The sequence below is a fragment of the Chinchilla lanigera genome, unplaced genomic scaffold (assembly GCF_000276665.1).
Source record: "Chinchilla lanigera isolate Chin_1 unplaced genomic scaffold, ChiLan1.0 scaffold00061, whole genome shotgun sequence".
Taxonomy (NCBI): domain Eukaryota; kingdom Metazoa; phylum Chordata; class Mammalia; order Rodentia; family Chinchillidae; genus Chinchilla; species Chinchilla lanigera.
The window spans coordinates 9320954-9346882 of NW_004955462.1; the positions used below are offsets into that span (position 1 = coordinate 9320954).

Genomic DNA, 25929 nt, shown 5'->3' on the forward strand with positions numbered 1-25929 from the left:
TGAAAACCTGGTTTAGGTTCAGGAAAAGCTTCCCAGGAAGTGAGGGAGGATGTTTTCTAAGGCAGCTTGCACATTCGATGTTCGGGCGCCTCCTGAGGAGCACGAGTCTGGCTCAGAGTGGGTCTGTGAGCGCGAAATTCATCCTGACAGGTAAGTGACAGCACCCATCCTGGGATACCACTGCTGAAGGATGCGGAAATGCAGCATGCAGCAGGATATCCTGCCTCTCCGCAGGTGTCCCACTGCATCCTCAAGAGTGATAGAAGGCTGGGAACTAGAAAGCTATGGGAACAGAAAGGGCCCTGTGAGTAGAACTGACACACTCCATGGTACTGGGAATTGAACTCAGGGCCTTGCACTGAGCTACGTCTCCAGCGCTTTTTTATTGTTTATTTTGAGACAGGGTCTCACTAAGTTCCTAAATTGCCCAGGTTGAGGTTAGACTTGCAACCCTCCTGGCTCAGCCTCCCTGAGTTCTGGGATTACAGGCATGCGCCACCACCTCTGGCTTACACATTTCTCTTTAAGTTCAATTATCTCTTCTAGCCCAATGTTTTCAAAATCAATTGTGCAATTCCTATTTGGAGCAAGGTGCCAGGCTGTCTCTAGGGTCTCGATAGAACTTAAGGTCTTTTGCTTGTATTTTTCAGCAAGGCTACTTTTGTTTCCGTTCATTTAGAATTAATTTTTACTGATATTTGAGAACCGTAAACATTTCAGAACAATAAAAAGGCTGTAACTTTACACAGGCGACATCTGATAAACTTCACTGGAGCCGAGTGAGGAGGCCGGCAGCCAAAGCATGGGGAATGTCCCAGGGTCCCCAGGCCGGCCGGGATCCCAGGTGAGGTGTCACCATGGTTTACTGTTTTAAATATCCAACCTCTGCCTGTGCAGAATATTCACTTGGAAACCCTGGGCCACAGGCTAATACTGAAGTGATTATAGGAGCTGCTTCTGCTCCTATAACCTCTGCCACTTCCAAAGAGACGTCTCCGGCAGCTTCGTCACTAGGGCACCGTGAGCTCTGCTTCACATTTTAGTATCCCGGACCGGGGGCTCATCCTGGGAACAGGAGAGGAAAGAATGAGTTAGGAAGCGGGGAGAAATCCTGGCACTTGGCTCACGTTCTGGAAGAACAGCAGGAATGACAGTGAGAATAACATTACATGCCTGACATAAATTTTTACACACATCACCTCATTCAAGCCTCACAAAAGCGGTACGAGTTAGGCTCCTCTATTAACTCTGTGTTAGAGGTGAGACACCCAAGGTGCAGAGAGGGGAAGAGGCTTCCTTAAGTCACACAGCTAGTAAGTGTAGGAGTCAGGACTCAAACCCAGGGACCAGAGCTCTGGCCTCACCTACGAGGCCACTACTGCTCCTCCTTTGATGCCTGGCTTCCTCTGTCCCACTGCCCTGTCCTCTCACTGCCACTCAACTTTGTCTACCTAAAACACTGCTCAAGATTCTCTGGCAACATAAAATGTGGCGAAAGAACAGGCAAAGGTGAAAGTAAGATTTCCGGGTAGGTGCGTAGCTCAGTGGTAGAGCACCTGCTCGCCATGCACACAGCCCTGTGTTTGATTCCCAGCACTGCAAAAAATAAAGACTGATACGTGAGTGAAGGGACAGGAAAGTGGCTATTTGTTTGCCATCTACTCGGAGGTATCCTTTGCCAGGAGCGGCGCTGAAGCTCTGGCCCTGTCTCTGTCAGTACTGAGTTGAGGAACACAGCCGCTTAGGGAAGTGCCCACTGTGTGAGGTGTGGACCATCCTGAGCCTAAGCAGGTGTGCAGGGAGCTGGGGCTGTTTGTCCTGGGGGTAGGCAGCAAAGGGCTGGGAGAAGGCAGAGATGCGGCGGCAGGGAGGGCTGAGCCCACGCGGGGCGGGAGCCATAGCAGGTGGCAGGGTAGGTTTTGGGGAAGGGACAGTGAGAGCTGGGAGGTCCCAGCATGGGATGGTGGGTGGAGTCCTCGGCCCCACTGTGGGGACAGGAAAGGTTCAGGCCCCTGGCAAAGCTTAGTAGGTAGACAGCAACAAGTTTAGGGTAGAAGAGCAGACAACTGAGATGGGTTTTTTTTTTTTTTTTTTAATGTGTTTGCTTCTGAGATAGAGACTCGCTCCATCATGCAAGCTAGTTTTGAACTTTCTATGTAGCCCAGGCTGACCTCAGACTCAAATGGCAGTCCTTCTGCCTCAGCCTCCCTAGGGATAGGATAAGAAGCGTGCATCAGGGTGCCACCTGGCCAGAGATGGCACTTTTAGGAAGATGCATTAGGTGCTGATGTGCAGGGTAGAGATAAAGAATTCTGCTGGGAATGAGTTATGATCACAGAGATCAGAGAGAAAGGCCAGCGCTGGCATCGTGGAGGTGCTGGGAAGGGAGAGGAAGAGAGGGGGCTCGGACCGGCAGTGAATGGCCAGAGAGTGGAGGTGCGGCTGCAGACCAGAGTGCCCCCGGGGGGAACGGAAAAGGGAGAACAGCCATGAACACGCTGTGCCAGTGCGCAGTTCCCCTGGCGGGGAAGGAAGGAAAAGGCAAAGCAAATGCTTGGAGGTGGGTGGAGGGCAAAAGGAAGGTCAAACCAAATGTTGCAAAAGCAGAGAGAATGACTTGGAAAAGCAGTTGAACCAGGCAGTTAGAAAAGCTGGCACTTCCTGTTGGGACATCAAAGTCCAGCGGTGACGTCACAACATCTGGACCGCCTGTGTGTGGGTGTTTGCGAACTGGGGAGTCCCTGCCCCCCAGGACTGGACACATAATGAGTGTTTGAAAAACAGGTGTTAAATTCATTTTAAGTGGCAGAGTTGCAGCTGACTTTATGCCCTCTTCCCAGGGCTACCCGTCCTCATCAAAAGTGCGGGCCTGGGTGGTCTGAAATTCCTAAGGCTGGGAACTGAACTCAGGGTCTTAACACTGAACACATCCCCGGCCTTTTTTTTTTTTAGTTTTTAAATTTGAGATAGGCTCTCCCTAAGTTGCTAAATTGCCCGAGCTGGTGTTGAACTTTTGATCCTCCTGCCGCAGCCTTGCAGAGTGCTGGGTTACAGGTATGCACCCTCGTGTCCAGAAGAAACGAAGTGCTTTCTTCTATCTGGTGCGTTTGGCATAATCAGGGAATGGTCCCCTGCCTTCTTTGAAGAACCTGGCCTCCTCCTTTGTGTTCACAAAGCAGCCCTGGAGGAGAATCCTACTGATTCTACCACTATATCTGGTTGTACTTGTTTCTGCCTTTCTTCCTCTTTGACTGTGGTGGAAGGGAAAATGGGCACGGGTTAAATGCTGACTGCATGAGTGTGACCATAACTAGCTTATCTGATCAACTTATTTCTACCGATCAGGGCACAAGACAGGGAGGGGGTCAGGCGGTGAGAATTCTGGCCACTGCCACATCTGGGGCAGGGCAAACCCTCTTACTGGCGAGTCCTTGGGCACTAGTGCCCGGGTAGTTTGATTCTAATGGTGCCCAGCTTTGAGCGGAACAAAAGAAGACCGAAGGCAACGCCCCTTGCAGATGAACTTCCCGCAGTGCCTGGGCGGAGGAGCCCGGTGAGAACTGACTGCTGACTGCAGCATTCCCCCATCTGTCAGCACTGCCTGAGCTCTGTGACCCGGACACCTCCAGAGCTCTCTTGCGGGGCTGGTTTCTTCCTCTCTAGACCAGAGGCTTGGGGAACAGAGTGGCTGAGACCGAGGCATGGGCTGGATCAGGAGGCGTGGAAGGATGGAGCTCAGAGGTGGGAATGAGCCTGGTGTGTTTGAAAAACAAGAACATCAGCCAAGCTGGAGCACAGGGAGGCTGCAGTCAGGGAGAGACAGGTGTGTCCGGTCCCATCCCTGCTCCCTAGTGTTATGACCTTGTCTGGGAATGGGGTCTTTGTAGATGTAATGAAGAATCTCAAGATGAGATTGTTCGGTAAGTGTAAGTAATTAGACGTTAGCAGGACAAGGGGGTGGGGTGACAGCCTGTGTTGCAAAAGTTAAGCAAAGAAAGATTTCAATGTCTAACACATTTATAAGTCATTCCTTAGGCCTCGGACCTAAAGTGATCCCATGGAGCACAACGGCATCTTAAGGTGTCACACTGTGCCTGGCATGTCTGACACCTGGCTGCCTGGTCATCTGACCCCACAACAAGGCACACAGCATTCCTGGTTGCCATGGCCCACTGCCCAGCGATATCAGGAAAGGAACTGTTCTTTAAGACCCTCCGACGTTGGGCTGGGACCTGGTTTAAATCAAGAATTTTCCTAGCACTTGGGAGGCTGAGGCAAGAGGATTGCTATGAGTTCAAGGCCAGCCTAGACTACATTGTGAAACCCTGTCTCAAAAACAAAACAAAACAAAACAAAACAAAACAAAAGAAGAATTTATCTTTTCAAATTCTCTTTCATAAGTTCCTTACATGATTCAAGCTTCTCAGGAAACATTGCCCATTTAAAAGGGACTGGAATGCTGGGCATGGCGGTGCATGCCTATAATCCCAACACTTGGGAGGCTGAGGCAAGAGGACTGCTGTGAGTGCAGGGCCAGCCTGGGCTGCATAGTAAGTTCAAGGCCAGCCTGGACTACATAGCGAGACCCTGTCTCAAAAACAAAACAAAACAAAACAAAACAAAAGAAGAATTTATCTTTTCAAATTCTCTTTCGTAAGTTCCTTACATGATTCAAGCTCCTCAGGAAACACTGCCCATCTAAAAGGGACTGGAATGCTGGGCGTGGCGGTGTATGCCTGAAATCCCAACACTTGGGAGGCTGAGGCAGGAGGATCAGTGCAAGTTCACGACCAGCCTGAACAGCTATAAAGTGAGCTCAAGGCCAGCCTGAACTGCATAGCAAGACCCTGTCCCGAAAAAGACCAAATAGGCAAAAAAAAAAAAAAAAAAAAAAAGGGGACAGGAAGCTTGGTGTGCTGATGCATGCTTGTAATCCCAGCATTTGGGAGGCTGAGGCAGGAGAATCACTATGAGTTTGAGGTTAGCCTGGGCTACATAATGAGTTCAAAGCCAGCCTGAACGGCATAGTGAGACCGACCAAACAACCAACGAACAAAAGGGACAGGAAAGTATTTCGTAATTTCAAAGTAACTTCCAAATAAGATGTTGATAAGTGTCATAATTAGCTGTCATAATTAGTGTCATAAGACGCCAAGAGTAACTCTGGGCACATAGAAATAAATCAAACTTGTGCTCATTTTTGATGCCTTCACAGCACTGCCTGCCTTCTCGCTTGATGGTGTAACTTCCTCTGTCTCTACAGTGAATTATGCCTAGACTTCTGCAAGGCCTAGGTGTCTTTATCAAGTGCACAAAGAACTGGGGACCAAGAAGTGAGAGTGGGGTGTCTGGCTGTATTAGGATCCAGTAACAAGATACTTCTGGATTTGGGGCCCTACATCCAACGACAGTACCTGATCAGACAAGAGACAGCAGCCCTGAGACACAGGCATGGGAAGGGCTGTGCAAAGACAGGCTGGCGGAGGAGGCAGGCTTTCAGGGCTGGCACACGGTGCCCCCAGGAGAGGAAAGCCTCCCCCTTCAGAACCCCCACAGCAAGCCAACCTGTTTATAATCTTGGTTGTTTTAAGCCTCCAAGTTTGTGGTACTCTAAAAGGCAACTCTAACAAGAAAGTTGGGTAATTTCAGCAAAGAATAAATCAGCCAGCCCAACACTGTGGTACACACCTGTAGTCCCAGCCCTCTGGGAGACTGAGGCAGGAGGTTAGAGCCCAGCCTGGGATATTTATTGACTTAGCAAGTCCCTGTCTCAAATTAAAACATTTTTAAAAAGGGCTGGGGATGTAGCTCAGTGTAAAGGCCCTGGGTTTAATTCCCAGCACCACAAACAACAACACAAGTATAAAGGAAAAAGTTTATCTACCTACTCATCCAGCGGGCCAGGTAAGAGGCTGCTGGTCCAGGAGGCCAGCAGTGGGTAAGTGAATGGGTGACCAAATTAACAGAAAGGGAAAAGAAACAGCTTGGGGGGTGACAAGCTGATGAGGTCATCAGGGCTGGGGGTAGGAGGTGGGACCCTGAGTTTTTCTGTTTCTTTTTGCAGTGGTAAGGATCAAACCTAGGGCTTCACACATGCTAGGTGAGTGTTCTGCCGCTGAGCAAAGCCAGCCTGGTGCTGAGTTGCTCTTGGGGAACTTCCAGGTCCTCGGCTGGTTCGGCACCCACAGCACAGACAGTGGGAGGGAGGCCCCGCCGGGGTGGGCCCTGACAGCAGGACAGGGCGGGGGAACCTCCCTCTTCCTGCGCAGCTGATAAATGCCTGGAAGTCACGCTATGCTCCTTCCTACGGCCCAGCTCCAGTGCCACCTTCATCACACCGGCGACTCTGGTGGATGCTGCCGGGCCAGTGACCGAGCTGTGCCAATCTCTCTCCCAGAGCCCTGTCAGCGAGAAGCTGGGCACAGCACCAACACACTGCCCTCTCTGTCCTCGTCCTCGGCCACCGGCCACAGCCTGTCCCCTTGCAGACGGCATGAAGCAGAACCTGGTGTCTTTGCTTCCGCACGGTGAACTGATTTACCCTGGACTGAGGAGGGTACACGGCAAAAGCACACGGCAAAAGCTCGAGGTGGCTCGCACGGCCGCCCCTGCGTGCACAAGCCTGGCCACCTACCCTGAGGAGAGCTGGCCCGCTCTGGATGTCACTGCTGGGCTCCAGTGTGGCACGGCTGGTCTTGGGGCTGCAGCTTTGAGCTTCCCCCGGCGCTTGCTTTTCCTCGCCTTCCTCCTTCATGGGGACGCTGCTGCCTTCTACGCCTGCGGGAGGAGTCTCGGGGGTCTCCTCCACCTGGGTCCCCGCCTCCACCTTCGTATCTTGGCTCTTCCGGCTGGGACTGCCCTCTTCGTCTCCCCGCTTTGCCTCTGCAGACCTCCCCAGCTCTGCTTCCTCTCCGGCAGCCTTGTCCTCTGCGGGGTGCGCATGCGCATCCCCGGCCTCCTCCGCCGGGCTGGAGGTCTGGGGTGGCTCGGGGGTCCCCTCTTGTGCTGGGCTCCGGCTGACCTCTTCCGAGCTCCATCTGGCCCTGTCCTCCTGCCTCTCCACGCAGCTCGACGTCCTCCTCAGAGGGGGCTTGCCCGCCAGCACCCCGCTTCCCAGCGCACGCCCACGGGATGGCGGGGAGCCCAGGGTGTCGCTCTTGGGTGGGAACACCTCATCCCCGTTTTCCCTGGCACCGTTCTCCTGAGATGACTCGGTGGCCCCAAAATCTCCAAGGTCCCCACAGTCTGACTGAGACCTTCGGAACCTCCTGGAGGGGGGGCGCCTTTTGATGGAACCCCTCGTCCGCACCTGGAAGGAGATGTGAGGGACAGTTAGCCACAGTCTGTCAGAAGACAAGAGGAGGACCGCAGCCGCTCAAGTCTCCAGCCTCCCAGAGGCGCAGCCAAGGTCACCATCTCCTAGGAGGATGCACCGTCGTCTGCGGTGGGTTATAAGTTAGAGCCCGCGGGGGTGTGAAGTTACAGGCAGGCTTTTTGTCTCCTTTGGCCAAGGATACAGCTCAGCAGCGCAGCGCAGCACCTGCCTGGCAAGTGCGAGGTCCTGAGTTGAATTCCCGGTACCCCACCCACAGAAACAAGAAAAAGTGATTTTTATTGCCCTGTAAAACTAACTGGTTCAGTGTCCAATTTAGCATTTTCTGTTTTTGGCACTAGGGATTGAGGTCAGGGCCTTCATACCATTACATCCCCCATGTATTTTAAGTTTTTAAGATTTTGGAGTGGAACTTGAGATCCTCCTGCCTCCACCCCACAGAGTGCTGGGATTATAGATACGCACCACCGCCCTAGTTTAGCTTAGCAATTTTATTGGAACAGTTTTTTTTATTACTATTATTTTAAAGAGTAAAAGAAGGATAACATAGTAATAGGGGGGCTTACCGAATTACGGAAAAGTAGTAGGAAATTATCAGTGGTTGTTGGAACATTTTTTAAAAAGTTGCCTGTGAGCTGGGGATATAGCTCAGCACTACAGTGCCTGCCTGGCAAGTGCAAGGTCCTGAGTTCAATTCCTGACACCAAAAAAAAAAAAAAAAAAAAAAGTTGCCAATGAATAACCAGTTTTTCAAATGCTCTTTGAGGGTGCTTTACCAACTTCTAGGTGTCCTCATAAGTTGACATGTTGAATAAAACCTACCTCTATTTTGTAAGACTCATGCTTTAACATTTTGAAACTGATGGAAGACATAGGTGAACACACCAGGGAAGGGGGATGGGCCTGGCATGCCTGGCCCTGGCATGGAGCCTCTGTGTGTTGAGCTGGACAGCCGGTGGCCAGCTTCCTCCCCACAAAGCTGCCACTGTGAGGACAGCAGAGTCTGAAGCTAGATCTTAGGAGCCCCCAGCAGAGCTGCCTGGAGACGATCCTTGTGTGGAGGCCTGTGGTCTCAGACTCAGTCAAAAGAATCATGGAAACGTTCTTATTGGACGCTGTGCTTGACTCAAGCGAGGCACCCTCTGGCCATTCCTGTCATTCTTGTCCCACCGACCGACTGCTGGATATCTGCCAAGCCTACTTCCACCTCCGAGGTTTGCAGGGTCAGGGCCCCCGCCCCAAAGGCCGGCAGAGAGCTGCTGCTGGAAGGCTGAAGCCCTGCGATGATGACCAGGCCGCAGCCCTGCTCCTCCCAAGCACCTGCAGGAAAGACCAGCTCTCTGCAGGCTCCTGTCTGCTTCCAGGGGGCTCTGCCACCCTGCGATGGAGGGCCTCCACCTTCCCCCAGCCAGCAGGATCAAGCCTGCCCTCTGACCTGTTGGCTACCAGTCACTCCCTTGGCTCCACCTTTTTGACATCTGTGACCTCTTTGCTAGATGGATTTCCTGACTGGCTTGGAAGATCTGACTTCTCCATCCTTCATTCCAAAGCCATATGTGGGTAGCATTCCCTGGAAACAGACCCCCATCCATGCAGCCCCTGCCTGGCTCTGTCCCATGTTGCTGGCCACGTGCTCAGCCAGCACTGGACTGAACTTGCTCCCTGAAGAGCACACAAAGGGATCTGAAGAGAGCACACACAAAGGGTCAGGGCAGCACCACAGACACGAGATGCATCTGGCCAAGGACAGTTTGTGCATTCTCTGACTACAGAATGGTGGGACCCATAGCGAGTCACTTTGGACCATTCACATAAGGGCAGAACCAGATGTTTCGGAGTCCTAGAGACCCTGGCCACCTTCACTGGCCTTTAGTTTTGTTCTCAGCTTCTGACCTTCCCCATATGTGCAGCTGGGACCAGTTCCTGCCCTCCCTCCACAAAGGATGGAGGACTGGGGCCCCTCAGCTTGCCTGTCAGGGGGATGATGCAATGACAGGGCAAGCATGCGTGAGGCAAGCTGAGTGGAGAGGTGACCTCAGTCAGGAGTTACAAGGGAGACAAGAGATCTCACTCCTGGAAAGGTCAGCTCGACTTTGTTGTCAAATGTGTCCTCCTTGCTCCAGGACAAGAGGAGAGGGATTCAGGGTTGTCCCCCCACCTTCCCAGCCTGGAAGCACGCCCCTGCGCTCCGGGCAGGTGTACCTTGTTATAGCAGGGCAGGTGACTCCCTTCCGGGGGCTGGTCGAAGCTGACAGGTACCTCCTCTGCCTCGCTGGGCCGTGACCGCACGCCAGGGCTGCTGGGGGTGGATGGAGGGCTGTGAAACGGCGACACGAGGGCCTTGAGGCCAGGACTCTTGGGTGAGGCTCCAGGTAGAAGAGCCGCTGGATCAAAAGTCAGATTGGCCTGTTGTGAAGAGGAGAGGAATTTCAAACAGGGATGGGGAGAAGGACTCATCTCTACCCTGGCTTGTTGGTTACCTGGGCTCAGAACTGCTTGCGATTAGTTCACCGAGGTTTTCTGGTCTCTTCCAACCAATCACCCACTCACATCACACCCTGCTCCTCGAGCACTGCCTGCTCTGTCCACCCCTGCCCTTGGTTTGCCACGGCTGCCAACCAGAGTGCTCACAAGCACCGATGTGCATCCAACCACGATGCCAGGAGCCGGGCACAGTGGTGCCCTCCTGTAATCCCAGCCGTCTGGGAGGCCGAGGCAGGAAGAGCCCAAGTTTGAGCCCAGCCTGGGTGACTTAGCAATTTAGCAAGACCCTGTCTCAGAATAAAAAATTTAAAGAGGGCTGGGGATACAGCTCAGTGCAAGGCCTTGGGCTCAAGCCTCAGCACCACACTCAGTTTTGTTCTGATTGCAGGGGTCAGGGTGGGGACGAGGGAGGCCGCCTGAGACCCACGCCGGGTCTGCTCCCTCCAGCCCACTGGGAGCAGATGTCATTTGGGAGACAGACGAGGAGTGGACATCACACCGTCCAGGAGGTGATGTGAAAACAGACCACAGTGTGGGCCACCCCTGGGGCAGCCCAGTGCAGCAGGTGAGACCTTGGGGTCACCAGCAGTGAGTCACGTAGGTAACAAAGGCTGCAGGGGGTCTTGGGTATGGCAGGGGAGGAGGTGATGCTACTGAATCCGCCCCTGGTGGGAAGAAGGCAGTCATGGGGGTGGTGCTCGAGCACCCTGGGTCCTCCCTGGCACCATCCGGGGGCGCCTGTTCTCCCCTTGTACCATTTCCAAATCCCCACACCGCGGGGCCTCCGGATCAGTGGCGCCACCAGAGACAGCAGTGAGGTCTCACCGAGAAGGGTCGGAACTCAGATGGCAAATGGTGTGCGCCTCAGTCCTTGGATTCTCCACACCAGCAAACTGGACTCCGAATAGTGGATCTTTCATTTACCTGCTGCTGTATAACCTTTAGCAAGTCCAACAGCCTTTCGGAGTCTTGGATTCTTAGCCTGAGTCTTTTCTGGTGGATCCCTACTTACTGTCCCCTGACCCTGCTTGGCTCATACACCCCCTCTTCTTCCTCTCTGCTCCCTTCTGCCCTGGGAGGACCCCTCTTCACGAAGGTGGGGTGTGCAGACCGCAAAGTGTTACACATGTTTAGGAAGGCATTCGCGACTGAGTCGAGGAAAGAATTAAATACAGAAAATGTAAAAGAAGCAACACTATGAGACCAAACAAAGTGATGGTTACAGAGGAGGCCTGGACCCCAGGTTCAGAGGGCTTTACTGTGTGTTAAAGGAGGGCCCCCTTCCTGCGAAATGGCAAGCACAGAAATTCCCTCTAGACAACTACTTGCAAATAAAATGGATCTTGCTGGTTAGCAGAAAAATCAGACTTCGAACTCGGGAAGACTCATAGTGTATAACTCATTCAATAGAGTATTTAGAAGAAAATCTCAGCAGAGTGTGCCTTTCTTAGTCCTTTTCCAACAAAGTAAGGCTCATGTTCCTGCGAGATTCAGCTACTTTCCTATACTACTGCTGACATTCAATAACTAGACATCCAAACCTTATTGTCAACTTGCTGCATTCCCCAAAAAGCCTCATAAATGACCGGGAAAGGAAATGAGTGCAGCATGTGGGAACTCTGCTGAAGGGAGACAGAGCTGCACCCCTCGGCCGGCTGCTGGGAGGGACGCTGAGGTCTGGCCCCTTGTGCGGGATCCCCATGTGTACCTGGGAGCCCGGTACTTCCTAGGGTGGCAGCAACCCCTTCCTGCAGTAGGAATTTCCATTTCAGGGGGCGCCCTGCAGAGTGCCCAGCCTAGAAGGGGCAGAGATGTCTTCCTTAGCCCCAAGCCATGCTGGGAACCGGCCTCGAGCTCCCCACAGCCGGGAAGTGTGGTGCCTACGGCTCTTTGTCTTGAGTCCCGCTGGTGTCTCAGAACAAGAGGATGAGCCCGTGTCCTTCGCTGGGGCTGGTGGGACCTGGCAGTGCAGGGCAGCCTTGCTCCTTCTCCTGGCTGCTGGGCAGAAGCTGGGGAGCAGTCAGGGCCCAGCCCAGGCTCCAGGTTTGTGCCCGCCCCCTCTGTGCGTCCCTTCGTGTCACACTGTCCCCGTGGCCGGAGCACCTTTGCAGCTCCTCGCAGCCCGGTCCCTGCATTCAGGACCCACGCGGGCTGCTCGCGTCTCCTCCCGCTCTGCTGCCCTCTGCCCGGACTCTCTGTTGCTTCTCACCTCAGGTGGGAAGGGGTCGTTTTGCTCCCAGGGGGCATTTGCCAACGTTAGAAGACACTTTCTTCCCAGTCACAGCTCACCTGCAAGTGCTGCTGGGGTAGGACCAGGGGTGCTGCTAACTATCTTGCAAGAGAGCCCCCCAGTTGTGCCGAGGCTGAGAAGCCCCAAACTGGATCTGGCGTGTGGGCTCATGAAACACAATTGAGATTGCTGCTGTTCACTCTCCTAGGCATCTTTTGTTGTGCCAGATATGAATATATATATATATATATATATATATATATTATTTTTTTTGAGACAGGGTCTCACTATGTAGTTCAGGCTGGTCTTAACTCACTGTGTAGCCCAGGCTGGCCTTGAACTTGCAGGCGATCCTCCTGCCTCAGCCTCCCCAGTGCTGGGATTATAAGTATGCACCACTATGCCCAGCAGATAGGAAAATCTTGTCTCCCCAACAAGATCGGGAGTTCAGGGGCAGAGCCACCTGCATCCCAGCCACCCCCAGGGAGCCAGCCCCTCCGTGAGCACCGTTCACGAGCCGGTGGCAAGGCCAGGTGCAATGTTCTCCAAAAGAGGAATTTGACCCCGGCATCACACCATGTAGCTGCTGCATTTTGGCCCTGTATGTGTAAGGCTGAAGTGATCTGTGCTACACTCAGGCCTGTGGGGAGAGGGCTTGGCTATTGCTGGGTGTTCCGTTCCATCACAGTATACTGCTCCCATGAGCCCTTGGAGGCATCCTGTCACATACCATGAGGTGCTGACCACCTGCGCACGGCTCCATGCAGTCCTTGGGTTACTTTGCCCCAGGGGAGTGCTGTGAGAGCCTCATCCTCTGGGCAACCTGGTCACTAACTGGTCCCTACGGGCTAACTATAGGTGACCTTGGGCACGAGTCCTGGGAGTCCCAAAGGCCTCCCTCCAAAGGCCTGCATGCTGTGAGGAAGAGGCCAGCTGCGTCAAAAGAGCCATGGCAGTGCGTCTTGTCCTTACCTGGAGCTTCTCAATCAGGGGCGAGCTCTTCACCTTGATTTTGGGAGGGTGGCTGGCATTGGAAGACACTTTCTACAGAGAAAACAGATCAAAACAGATCAAATGAACAGGGGAAGGGAGGGGGCTTGTAGCTGGAGCCCAGCAGCCCCAGTCAGGAGATGTCGGTCACCACTGTTTCCTGGCCCCTTTACCTCACAGGCCTGTGTGAGGCTGGCTCCCCTTCGGTCCCTCCCTCATCTCACTACAAGCAAGACCACTTGACTCTATGAGCAAGAAGTCGAGGCAGCCATCCATGACACACAAGGTCCCCCAGCCTAGGAAGAATGACTTTGCTGTCATTTTGAAGGAAATTTTTTCTGTGGGGAGAAAGGTCTTTGCCTTGTAACCTTCAACAAGGTGAATCAACCATTGGAGGGAATTCCAAAAACAGGCAAAGCAATCATCCATTCCGTTTGTCACAAACAAACCAAGAGCTGGGCGTGGTGGCACACGCTTGTTATCCCAGCACTTGGGAGGCTGAGGCAGGAGGATCACTGTGAGTTGGAGGCCAGCTTGGGCTACACAGTGAGTTCAAGGCCAGCCTGAATTAAAAACCAAGACCCTGACTTTAAAAAAAAAAAAAAAAAAAAAGCAAAAGCAAGAATGGACCAGGAATGAAATCTAACAGAGGTATTACTGAAATTCCTCCACTGGACTAATGGTACTTTGGAAAATTCCAACAGTGGCATGTTTTGGTAAATTATTATTTTTAAAACACTGAGCATTTATTTTAATTAAGCAGGCATGTGGATTAAACATCTACCACACGCCCACCATCGGGCTGGTTGCATGAGGATGAAGATGATTTAGTCTCTGCTCTCTGGTAGTGGTCAGAAGACTGACTCTTTGTTTTATGTCAGATGTCCACAGCTATGTGGGGACAATGACAGTGATAGGATGGATGACTTGATGGTGAGGGTGAAGAATAAGGGAGTGAGTTTCATGTCGGGGAGAGGCCAAGACCCAGAAGGGGTTCTTCCTATAGTGTGGGACCAACGTGTATTATCTGCCCTTCCTTCTGTGTACTGCTGTACCTGAACCAAAGAGTCATGCTGGTCTCTTGGGGATATTCTGAGTATTGAGTAAGATGATTGCATTTCAGTGATGGAACGAGGGAGATTGACTCCACTGATCTGGTGACGCGGTTAAAGCCCAGTGCCAAGGGAGAGCCGAGGCAGCCACTGGCTGGGACACAGGAGACCCAGCCCCTTCACACTGTGGCTTTGACCAGAGCTGCTCAGATGCCCCTGGCCTCAGACACTTCACCGACATGCAGTGGGAGGGATGCGATGCTGAAAGACCCCTGCTGCCTCCTGTGATGTGGCCCCCTTCATCCCTTCCATCCCTGCAGCGGTCCTTCAAGGAGCTGTTTGTCCATGGTGAGGACAAAGAGCTCCCAGCCCCACGGAGTGGTCCTTGTGTCTGTGCGTCATGGTAGAACTTCACATGGACGGGTATTTTTGAAGATACCGCAGCAAAAATCAAACTGCAGCAACAACCTTGTTGACAAAACTCCTTTTAAGTAATGCTGTGAACTCTTTCTCAACTGACCACTTTATTTTGAAGGCAGTGGAAATTCAACAAACCACAATGCAAACGCTCCTAAACCACAGGGCGGTACTGGGGACCCAGCGGAGGTGTCAAACAACCCCTAGTAATTCGAACTAGAAGTGGAATCCCTACACAACTGCACATGCAGTTCCCAGGGTCGACAGCAGGTGGCAGCATTTCCCGACTAGTTTAACCAAGGGCTTCAGGCACCTGCTGGGGCTAACAAAATCCGTGGAGAAAAAGAGCTTCACAGCCCTTTGCATGAATGTAGAGATACGTTTACATGCCGTCCAATAACGTCTTATTATGTTTAGAGGCTGTGGGCCTGATCTTTCACATGGGGGTGTTTTTCAGCCCTTTTCAGCTGCTTTAAACATCCCTCGAGCTGGGTTTCCTAGTAAGGCTAAGTGTTGGTCACCTGGCCCGCAGGAGGGGCCTCTGGTCAGCTCTTTCTGCATCGTATAGGGGGGCTGGAACCACACTGTCTCAGGACCAACCATAGGGAGGGGCAAGGATCAAGAAGGAGAGCAGCCCTCCCGGCACTGCCTGTGAATCAGGGGCCAAGGCCTGGCCTGACACCACCCCTCCCTGCCTGGAGGTAGAGTCCTTCCTGTACAAACAGCCTGTCATGCTCGGCAGGAAGTTCTCAGTCTGTGAGACATGATCCAAAAATAGGGTGTGTATTTAAAAATGTAAAAAAATTATTATAGTAAAAGACACATTGTCATGAATTCTCCTCAAAGCACTCCCGCCTGCTTGGAGAGCACTTGTCCCACGCTTCTTGCCCCTTTCTGAAGCAGTTCTGGACATCCTCTCATGAGCGCCTTTAGCTGCACTGTTGTGGCTGCCTTTATGTCCTGAACTGATTCAAAACGTTTACCTTTCACGGTCAGTTAGACTTTGGGGTCAGAACCAGAAGTCGCACAGCGGCAGATCTGGTGAATAAGGTGGATGACGACACGCTGTAATGTTTTATGAGCTTCCCTTTCCCTTGGATGGCACTCAGCAGTGTGCATGGTATTTTTGGTCACGCCTCATAAAGAGACTCAGGCAAGAGGTCTTTCAGACAGGCTTCAAAAGTGGGAAGAAGGAGGAGATAAACATATTGGAAGCAAGGGCGAGTCTTTTGAGGGCAATTCATGGTAATCTGTCTTTTACTGTAATAATTTTTTTTAAATTAAGCATTCAGCGGGGCATGGTGGCGCCTATCGTCCCAGCACTCAGGAGGCTGAGGCAGGAGGATTGTTGCGAGTTGAGGCCAGCCTGGGCTACAAAGTGAGCTCAAGGCCAGCCTGAACTGCATAACAAGACCCTGACTTACAAAAAGACCAAAGGAAAAAAAAAATTAAGCATTCACTGTACTTTCTGATCACCCCTTGGAAACTCTCCCTTTCTCCTCATCCGGCCCTTGGAGGAGGTGGTGAGGGAGGAAAGCTCTATGCGGATCCCACACAGCCCCTTCTCCAAGTCCCTGCCAGGCTGAGCCCCTCTGCTTTGCTCCAGTGAGTCCCACCCCGGCCAGGGGCCCTGGCGCTTGTCCTCCTTTTGTAAACACAGAACCATAGTCAGTGCGGGGCAGTGGCTTCTCTGGGCTACGGGTTATCAGGGGACACCCTCAGGCGGCCACAGCCTCCCAGACAAGGCTGAGGGGAAGATCGCGAGGGGAAGTCGAGCCTCTGTAAAGAGCAGTTGTTGTTGTAGCACTGCCTGGTAACCCCATGAAGCCAAGAGTCATAACGCCAGCACCGGAAGAGACCCAGCAAGACCTCAGCCCAACGGGCCCCCTCAGGGTTCTCATTCTGGAGTGAGACCTTTGTTGGGGGAGGTAGGTGGGGGTTCTCCGAGCAGACCCGACCCCACCGCCACTGAGTCAGATGTGGCCGTGAGTTCCCAGTTTTCCTGAGAGGCTTCTGCTTAGGAGCTGAGAAAAAGGCTTGAAAGCCACGTGTACTTCAACTGTTTCACTGAGGACGAGAACACGGAGGGAGCGAGGGGCTTGTCCAAGCTCATGCAGGAGGACTCGGGCTGTCAGGGTGCTGCTCCCCCACAAAGAAGGGCAGAAACAAAAACATGGCTGAAGCGGGATCCGGGAACCGACTCCCTGTGCCTCAGTGCTGGATTTGGGGTTGGCCCCCCACACTGGGCGGGGGACCTGCGCAGCCACAACAGGGCGCGGCCGGGACCACGGGGCGGGTTATGCGACAGAGGGTGCAGAGCGACCGCTGCAGCTGCAGTTAGATACGGAGGGTGGGTGGGTGGGTGTGCAGGCTGGAATCTATTACTGGCTAGGATCTGTGCTGCCAGCGCCTCTATTATGTTGGCAGCGCTGGCTATTTATATCCCAGGGCAGTGAGCCGCCTGTGCGCTCTGGTTTTCTTCCAAGGGTCTAACACAATAGCCAGGCTTTCCCAGGACCTGAGGAGCCCTGTGATTCTCTCAAGTTATAACTCTGCCCTTGTCCAAGGGCCTTCTGCACACATTATTCTCAGATCATCCCCATGAGCCCTGGGAAAATAACGTAACTTTTCTAATGCCTGAATGGGGTGGGAATCATGAAAAAAGTGGCATGTGGGAATCATGTTCTTTTTGTTTCAATGCTCAGGCTTCAAAAATCTTTCAGTCTTTGACCAGATCATGAAGGAGGCTCCTAAGTGAGGCTCAGCAGGAAAGATTAGGGAGAAACCTAGATTCCAAAGTAAAGCGGATGGGAAGCATTAAGGAGACAGAGTCAAACCGGGTGGGCGTGGTGATCTCAGCACTCTGGGAGGCTGAAGCAAGAGGATTGAAAAGTTCAAGCTCAGGCTGGTCGATTTAAGTGTGGAAGACAGTCCCTGTCTCAGAATAAAAGAAGGCTGAGGATGCAGCTCATTGCAAAGGTCCTGGTTCAATCCCCAGGACTCATCCTTGAATCTGAAGTGGAGACATCCCCTGCATCACTTCAAAGCCTAAAGGTGTGATTTGGGGGCCTCTTCCTAGAAGAAAACCCACCAGGGTCCCGAAGGGGAGTACTTACCTCCTCACCGTTCTGACCCAGGTCTACCTTGGGGGGGAACAGCGGGAGGGAGCAGGGCGGTTTCCTTCTGCTTGGTTTAATGGCTGGTGTCTAGAGGGAGAGCGACAGACAGAGAGAGAGAGAGATAGATGATCAGGCAACAGGCAGGAAGAGGAAGGTGGTGAGCCCAGGGCCGCTGCCCTTGACTTCAGCCCCCCTCTCCGGTCCTGCTCTCGCTTGCTTGGGACTCAGCCTGAATCAGCTCTCACAGTGACATCTGCATCTAGCTTTAAGCAGTGCCAGTGCCTGGATCAAAGCCGGCTCCTCTGTCCTTTAGGACAGGCCTGTAAAGTCTAAAAATGAGGGATCTGATTCCTCGGTTGAGAAGACAAAAGTGGCAAACAGTGCACCTAAAAAGGGAAGGTAGGGGCTGGGGATTTAGCTCAGCGGCACAGCGCCTGCCTGGCAAGTGCAAGGTCATGAGTTCAATTCCCGGTACCGAAACAAAACAAAAAAACAAAACAAGAGAAGGTAGCCCTCATTTGCCCTCGTCCCACCCCCCAGGCCATGAGAGACCCCCCTTTCATCTTGGGATGGCTTTTCTCACCTCATTGTAAGGAGCGCCTCACACTATGAGAAAGCGCAGTCCCAATCTCCCACATTATAACGAGGTCCCTCCTACAGTCTTTCTTTCTCTCTCTCTTATTCTTTTCCTTTCTCTCCTTCCCCTCCCCTCTTCTTTTCTTCATTTATTTCTTTGCATCAGGGAATAGTTCTAGGGTTTTTCTTTTTTTTTTTTTTTTTTTTTGGTTTTTGGTTTTTTTCCAGTACCCAGAATTGAACTCACGACTTTGTGCTTGCCAGGCAGGCACTGTGCTGCTGAGCTAAATCCCCAGCCCTGAATCCACGGCTTTTGAACTGAGGGACATGGTCTTCCTAAATCATTATATTGCTCAGGCTGGGCTTGAACTTGTGACCCTCCTGCCTCAGCCTCCTAGAGTCTGGGATTACAGACATGCCCCATGCCCAGCTTCATGCTGTCTTCTTCAGCAGGATCCTCGTAGCAGCCTTCCTGATCTCTGCTTTCCCACTGCAGTGTGCTTCCCTCCAAGAGTCTCAGTTCGGAACCTTCCCAGCCTCCCCTGCTCCTGAGTCCTAACTACTGGGCCGGAGCCAGGTCTGGGGACTTTTGCGGACTCCTTTCCCCTGAGCCGTCCAGGCTTTTAGTGTGGAGGGTCAAGACAACAGCAAATCCACACTCGCTTCCCTGTCGCTGCCTTGCTGCTCCCTGCCCCGCTCCCTGTCCCCCTGGCTAGTGGTGTCAGCTCCTCTGGTGAGGAAGGGCTCACAGCACGGCTAGTGGACATTCCTCACATTCAGGGGACGCTCTGTGGCTTCTTTCCCTAATCTGGTCGCTCCCAAGCCTCCTCCCTCCTGCTCCCCAGCCAGACCTGCCCTTGCTGCAGCCCCGCAGGAGCGGTGCCTCCACCTCCAGCCTCACCTCCTTGGCCGCAGCTGCCTGCTCTCGAAACTGCCCGGCCAGCTGAGCCACCGACGGGGATGCCGAGCTGTCCACGCCGGTGTTGGGCTCTGCAGGTCTCTCCTGGCAAACCAAGGGGAAGCAGAGGTTAACAGCACCTCAGCTCTTCCAAGGGTCAGGACGGGGGCTGAGAAGGGAACTTGTTTTGTGGCCGAAGCAAGAACGCCCTGACCATGAGGTACTTTAGAGCACTTCACAGTGGGCTTTTGGGGTCCCCCCCACATACTGGAAGTTGATCCCACCTCAGGCTGGCCTGTCGAGAGGTAGGAAAGAAGCATCGGCCCTAGACATTCTGACCTGGGCCCCTAGTTCCCGTAGCCACTGTCATTCAAGTCCAACCCATCCCGGCCTGAGTACCAAAAACTGAGTTTACGTGGGGATGCACAGGGGTCTCAAGGGGCCAGATTTCCCCGCAGCGCCCCGCCCAGACCAGTGTTAGTCTGGGAAGGGTCACCCAGCCCCACTGGTTGGACCCTAACACCTGCCATGACCCCCACCGCACCCTCCTGGAACCCTGCACAGGTGTCAGGCTGTGCGTGGTGACCGGCGCCACTCTTGGCAGAGACACTGGGCCGATGGGTTTGTCCATCTGTCCAGCTGGGTGCCCTCGTAATGGATCAGCCTCTGCCCTCTGCTATTTATTGCTTGGGTCTTGCTGACAGTGCGCTCCACTTCAGCGTCCCCAGGGCCCATCTCTGGTACAGAGAGAGACATTCCAGTTAAAAATAGAACAGGAGCCCGGCATGGTGGCGCATGCATGTAATCCCAGCATTTAGAAGGCTGAGGCAGGAGGATTGCCGTGAGTTTGAGCCAAGGCTGGGCTACATAGTGAGTTGAAGGCCAGCCTGAACTACATAGCAAGACCCTGTCTCCAGCAAAAAAAAAAAAAAAAAAAAAAAAAAAAAAGCTGGGTGGTAGGAATGATGATGCTACAGCAGCTTGTTTTCCTGGAGCCCAGGGAATAGGTTATTCTTTACTGTTCACAGCCTCCAGGGCTTGTTTAAACCCAGACAATCCCTTCACTACTGCCCCGAGCCTGACACTTGCTGTCCTAGGCTGCAGAAAACTAACTGATCTTGTCTGCAGCCTGCTGAGCATACCGAATCCCAGAGAGGGCAAATAATTTCACTCGTGTCACCAGATGGTGCCAAAGAGGACAGACCGGGAAGCACCTGACAACACTCCACAACCCAGGAACTGCCTCCCTTACGGGGCAGGACTTGTGAAAGGGCTCCGGAAAGTGCAAAGCTCTGTGCACATCTGGAAATCAGCATCAGCCACTGGGTCGCACAGGTGCAAAGGGAGAACCTGGTCTGGGGAGGGACGTGCTCGTAGCCCAGGCTCTAGCAGCTTGAGGCAGTCTTGGGAAGCGGCGCCCATCTATCTGTCCTCGCCTCCTCCAGGCTCTGCTGAGAGCCAGCACCTCCCCAGCATTACGGGGTCTTTCTTTGGTCGTGAAGTACTTAGCACAGGGTCTGAGCTGTTGAATGCTCTCAGTTGAGCCTGGTTTCCTCCTCTCGTCTCACCCAACCGTCTGCCCTGGCTGGGGCCCGGCAGCTGTTCTGACCCTGAACCCGAGCCCCTACCTCAGCCCTGCAGGCCACACCCAGCTGCAGCCCGAGCCCTGCAAGGCCTGGTGGCTTCCGCATTTTAAATCCTGGTGGACTCATCTCCCCATGTCCTCGATTGCTGGCCTCTGTCCACCTTCCAGGGCCCAGTGCTTTCTTCCCTAGTCTTCCTGGCAACCATGCCAGCTTGGCTGTGGGCCCGAGACCACTCCCATGGGCCAAGAGAAAGTAACCTCTCCCCATTCCTCTGGGACTTTCTCTGAGAACCTTGAAGCCCTGCTGCCCGCACCCTACTCCCCAGCCAAGGTCTACATGGTGCTGAGCAGTCCTAGCTCTTGACCAAAAGGGAGGCTCCAGGAACAGGCCAAGGGACCTAGAGCCTCAGAGGGATGGGGATGCGCACTTCCTTCATCCTCCACACCTGGAAAGGGTCTTGGACAGTCATGACGGGTTCTTAGCACCGTCCAAGCCGATGGACCCTCTCAGCAAAGGTGCTGAAGACACGTCACTGCCGACTGATCAGTGCCTCAGTGTGCCTTGCTGGGATGCTTGTGCTTCCCTGTCCCATGGGGGGGGGGCGTACCATGGAAAACAGCTGTGCTTTCTTCTAAGTGGAAGGGACACTACTTGAGGGCTTCTGGGAGGGATGTGCCAGTCGTGGCCCAGCTGAAAGGTGACAGTGGTGTGCAGCAGATTTGTCATGCAGCGGTGTGTGTGTGTAAGCAGGATCCAGAGGCACGCGTGCTGGGAACTGTGGATGCACGGGGTTTGGGACATGGAGGACTGCAGGCGCCCCTTGAGGTCTGCCCGGGCATTTCCTCCTGGGCGGGGGAGGGCTTGCTGCAGAGGCCCAGGTCATGAAAGCTGAGATGTGTCTTAGACACCACAGAGAAGGCACAGCAGAGGGAACTGCACACACTCCTGAGTCTGGAACCCAAACTGAGTCTGAGTTGGAGAAGGTAGCTGGAGTCCGGACTGGACCAAAGCACAGGAATATAGACTGAGGAAGAGACGAGCTCATGGGTTGAGCTCCACGTCACCTCCTGTTCTCTCCACAAAGGTGCAAGGCACCTCTGTTTTCCCCAGGGGAGGCCTGACCCCAGATTCATGTGGACTGCAAATGGGATAGGCTGGGGCCAGGGCATTTCTCTGGTGAAAGTCAGGGAGGGTAGGAAACCCTGAATTTTGTTCCACTGGTTTTTTTGTTTGCTTTTCTTCTGGTACCAGGGATCGAACTCATGACCTTGTGCTTGCCAGGCAGGCACTGTGCCGCTGAGCTAAATCCCCAGCCCCTAACCCTGAATTTTGTATATAAATGCTGTGCCCTCCATGCATTCATCCTTCCTTGAGTGTCTGTGGGCGCTGCCGAATGCACCATGGTAACAGGGATGGCCCTTTGTAACAGCGAGGGTAGGTGGAAGGGAAGAACAATAGAAAGCAGACACAGCAAATGCACAGAAATGAGTATACTGAACAAACATTTCACCCAAGGTCAAAAGAGTCCCAAGGATCTAAGGGTGTGAACACGGCAGATCCGAGGTCTCTGTGGCCCGCTCCTACAGTAAAAGCCCCTCAACACACCCATTAACCAAAGGGCCCACAGGTGTGGCTGAGGGGCCCCGTCACCCCCAGGACTTGATACTGCTGCCCGGAGGCCCCTCTGACAGGGCACAGCCTTCTCCACTTCTGAGGTTTTAGCATCAGTGCACTGCAGAGCCTCTGGGGCCTGGAGGGTCCCTCGGCATGAGTGGCTGGGTTTAGGGACGAGGACACAGTCAGGGTTAGTGTCTAGTTGAATGTCGGGGTAACACAGTAGATAACAGACAAATGAGGGGGGCTATGTTCATTCTCAACATCTTTATAGTGATAGGACCCGTGTCATGATTTCAGGGATGATGTGGGTGACATTTCTTTATGAAACCTGGGAACTCTTGCCCCAACACAAAGAAGGAAATCATTTGAGTGCGATGGGTTAGGCATGTACAGAAGCAAGATGTCACAGCCACACCTCTAAGTCAGATCTGGGCTGCAGTCTTGCCCCTGAAGTCCGCCGGATGAGAAACTCTGCTAGACTTTGGCTTTAAATATCCCCCAAGACTCATGGGTCGAAGGCTTGACCCCAGCCTGGGGGGGTACCCTTGGAGGGGATAATGGAACTGTGGCTCCTCCTCCTTTTGCATCCCAGCTGCTCTGAGGTGAACGGGCGTCCCCGGCCATGTGCCCCTACCCTGACACACTGTGCTGCCACCGGCCCAAAGCTGCATGCCAATCGACCATGGAGTGAAGTCTCTGAAACTGTGCACCAAAATAAACCTTTCTTCCTTTTCAGTTTATCTCAGGTGTTGGTTACAGTGACAGAACGCTAACACGACCTTGCTGAGCCTGTTTCCTCGTTATTAATATTCATCGCTCCCTGTGCCAATCCAATATGCAAACATGTGTCTTGGCTTTTGGAGGCTGCATAGCTGTCTCTCATGGACAGTAGGAAGTAGACTAATAAGGTCAGGGTCCCAGCAAGATTCTGAATGAGTCCTGTCTATGTGCAGACACTGGTTAGATGTGGGAATAGAAATACAAGCGTTCATAGTCCTGGAGCCCAAGGAGCTTCTCACTGAGCTGAAAGGCAGACTTAGAAGTATCATGGCGAAAGGGAATGGAAATGTGGATGAGGGGCACTTAAACCTGCCTGCGTTGAGCACATTCAGCTATTGGTGGGGAAGTTGTCTATTTACATGCAGAAGACTGACCCTAGATCAATGTATCTCACCATGTATAAAATGGATCAAAGATTTAAATGCTGAAACAGACACTCTTAACTCTGCTGGAAGATAAAATAAGTAGAGCTCTTGAAGACATAGGTGTAGGTAAAGACTTTCTGATCAGAACCCCACTAGCAGAGGAAATAACACCAAGAATCAACAAATGAAATCACATCAAAGTAAAAAGCTTCTGCACATCAAAGGAAACAACTAACAGATTGAAGAGACAACCTACAGAATGCAAAAAAAAAAAAAAATTGCCAGCTATGCCTTGACAGAGGACTAATATCTAAACATATAAAGAACTCAAAAAAATTTGACCCCAAAAATAAAAGACCCAATAAAAAAATGGGTGACTGAAGTGAACAGACACTTCACAGAAGTACAAATAGCCCATAAATACATGAAGAAATAATCAGCACCACTGGCCATCAGAGTGGTGCAAATTAAACAGTGAGACTGCATCTCACTCCAGAAAGAATGGCTATCATCAAGAAATCAAATAATAACAAATGCTGGGGAGGCTGTGGGGGAAAAGGAACCCTTCTACATTGTTGAGGGGAGTGTAAACTAGTGCAGCCACTATGGAATACAGTATGGAGATTCCTCAACTGAAAATAGAAATTCTATTCGACTTAGCTCTTCCTTTCTAAGTATCTTCCCAAAAGAGTTAAAGACATAATATTACAGTGATGTATACATAGCCATGTTTATAGCAGCACAGCTCATACTAGCTGAATCTTGGGAGCAGCCCATACATCCGCCAACAGATGAACGGACAAAGCATGTGGTGTTTACAGACAGTGAAGCACCAGCCTACTCTGCATAAAGAAGACTCTGCCTGAGTCATCTGCAGGAAAATGGATGTGCCTTGAGACCTGGTCAGACACACAAGCCTAAATGGTTTCTTTTATTTGAGAAACCCAAAATATAAAGAGCAAAATGAAAGATAGACAGTAAGAAGTAGGGAGATAGATTTTGTTTAAGTGGGAAGAGGATCAAGAGATGGAGGGAGAGGAAGGGAAGAAAGACAACAGGAATAAAAAGAGAATTATGGTGTGTCCCATGCATGTACGAGCTCCCCACAAAGGAATGCAATCATTATGTAATGTGAGTATGTACTGATTAAAAATAAAAACTGAAGAAATTACATTATTAAGATATTTTAAAAAAATCTGCCTGGGTGAATCCAGGAAGCCTACACAGAGGAGCTGATAAGTTATATTTAGGGGGTGAAGTCAGCCAGTCAGTTCACTGTGAACTCCTCTGTGCCGGGCTCACACCCCTAGTGCCCTGTTGGCACATGAGAAATGCTCAGCCAGAACTGTGTACTGAGGCTGTGCTACAAGACACTCACTCTACCCTTTCACTGGGGCAACTGGGGTGTGACAGGCTTTGTGATTTAGAATGAGGACTCACACTGGTGCTGGTCTCTCGGTCCTTCTTTTCAGCCCTGGCCTTCCTTCCAGCCATCACACCTCAGTGAGGGGAGTCACTGATGAGGAGGTAATCTGCTATTTTTCACAACCCTTGGGCTGTAACTACTTTACTTGTTAGATCTTTCTTGCTTATCTTGGTTTTCCTGAGGAGCCACTTTGAGGATGCCAACATGTATTGCAGCAGCCACTGATGATTTCCTATCAATCTGTCCATAACTCTGTAATGTTTGTACTGCTCCTATGCTATTTCATAAATGGATGTATGTTTGTTACTATGTGTTTTCAACAACAACCATTGAGAATAGCCAATGATTATTTGACTGATCATTCATGTACAGCTCTATTTGTTTTCCCTAGAGATCACTTTGGAGATTCCAAGCTATAGTACAACAATCACTGATAATTTCCTGCCATTTTTGCCTGTAACTCACTATTATTTGTCTATTTGTTTTCCTGAGAAACTATCTTGAAGATACCAATAGGTAAAATAACAACCATTGATAATGTCCTACCACTTTGTCTGTAATTCAGTGAATCCCCCTATTGTTATTTGTCTTTCTTTTACTCTTTAAAATTAAAAAAAAAAATAGAATGAGGACTCAGAAGCAGATAGTGCTCACAAGGAATATTTCAATCCATTCTGGGGACCTTGAGCAGGTAGGTCCTCTTCGGAGGCAGCACTATTCAACAGAGGTATATGTTCTCCCACTCCTCCTCCCCTTTTTCTTCCCCCTCCTCCATTTATCCTCCTCCTGAAGGTGCTCACTGCTATAATCTGTGCTCACCTTCTGGCTAAGGCAGGGAAGGACACCAGCCAAATCCTGAGCTTAGTCTCCGATCTGCCTCTTTCCCATGTGACTTCGGTCAAGTCACACCAGCTCTCGAAGCCTCAGCCCCCTCCCCTGTGAGATGGCAGTAAGCCCCGTGCCCCTTTCCTGTGGGATGGTTGTGGGGCTCTAGGGACATAGTGGGTTGGAGTACATGGGCTGAGGGGACTCAGGGACAGTCAGGGTGAGGGTGGC

General features: G+C 52.1%; 1 protein-coding gene across 3 annotated transcripts in view; it reads right to left on the reverse strand.

Annotated features, from left to right (window-relative positions):
- Positions 1-670: 670 nt before the first annotated feature.
- Positions 671-25929, reverse strand: part of Rcsd1 (RCSD domain containing 1) — a 62339-nt gene continuing 37080 nt past the window's right edge. For 2 of the 3 annotated variants that reach the window (XM_005398224.2, XM_013521437.1), the window contains 6 exons: positions 19103-19204; positions 17623-17712; positions 13020-13091; positions 9536-9739; positions 6635-7309; positions 671-1065 (listed from right to left, as the gene is read on the reverse strand). In XM_005398224.2, coding sequence (XP_005398281.1) covers positions 1033-1065; positions 6635-7309; positions 9536-9739; positions 13020-13091; positions 17623-17712; positions 19103-19204 — 1176 coding nt within the window. In that variant the 3' untranslated portion in view covers positions 671-1032. Of the gene's footprint in view, positions 1066-6634; positions 7310-9535; positions 9740-13019; positions 13092-17622; positions 17713-19102; positions 19205-19643; positions 19746-25929 lie in introns of those variants that run through there. The other variant, XM_005398223.2, reaches the window with a different exon arrangement.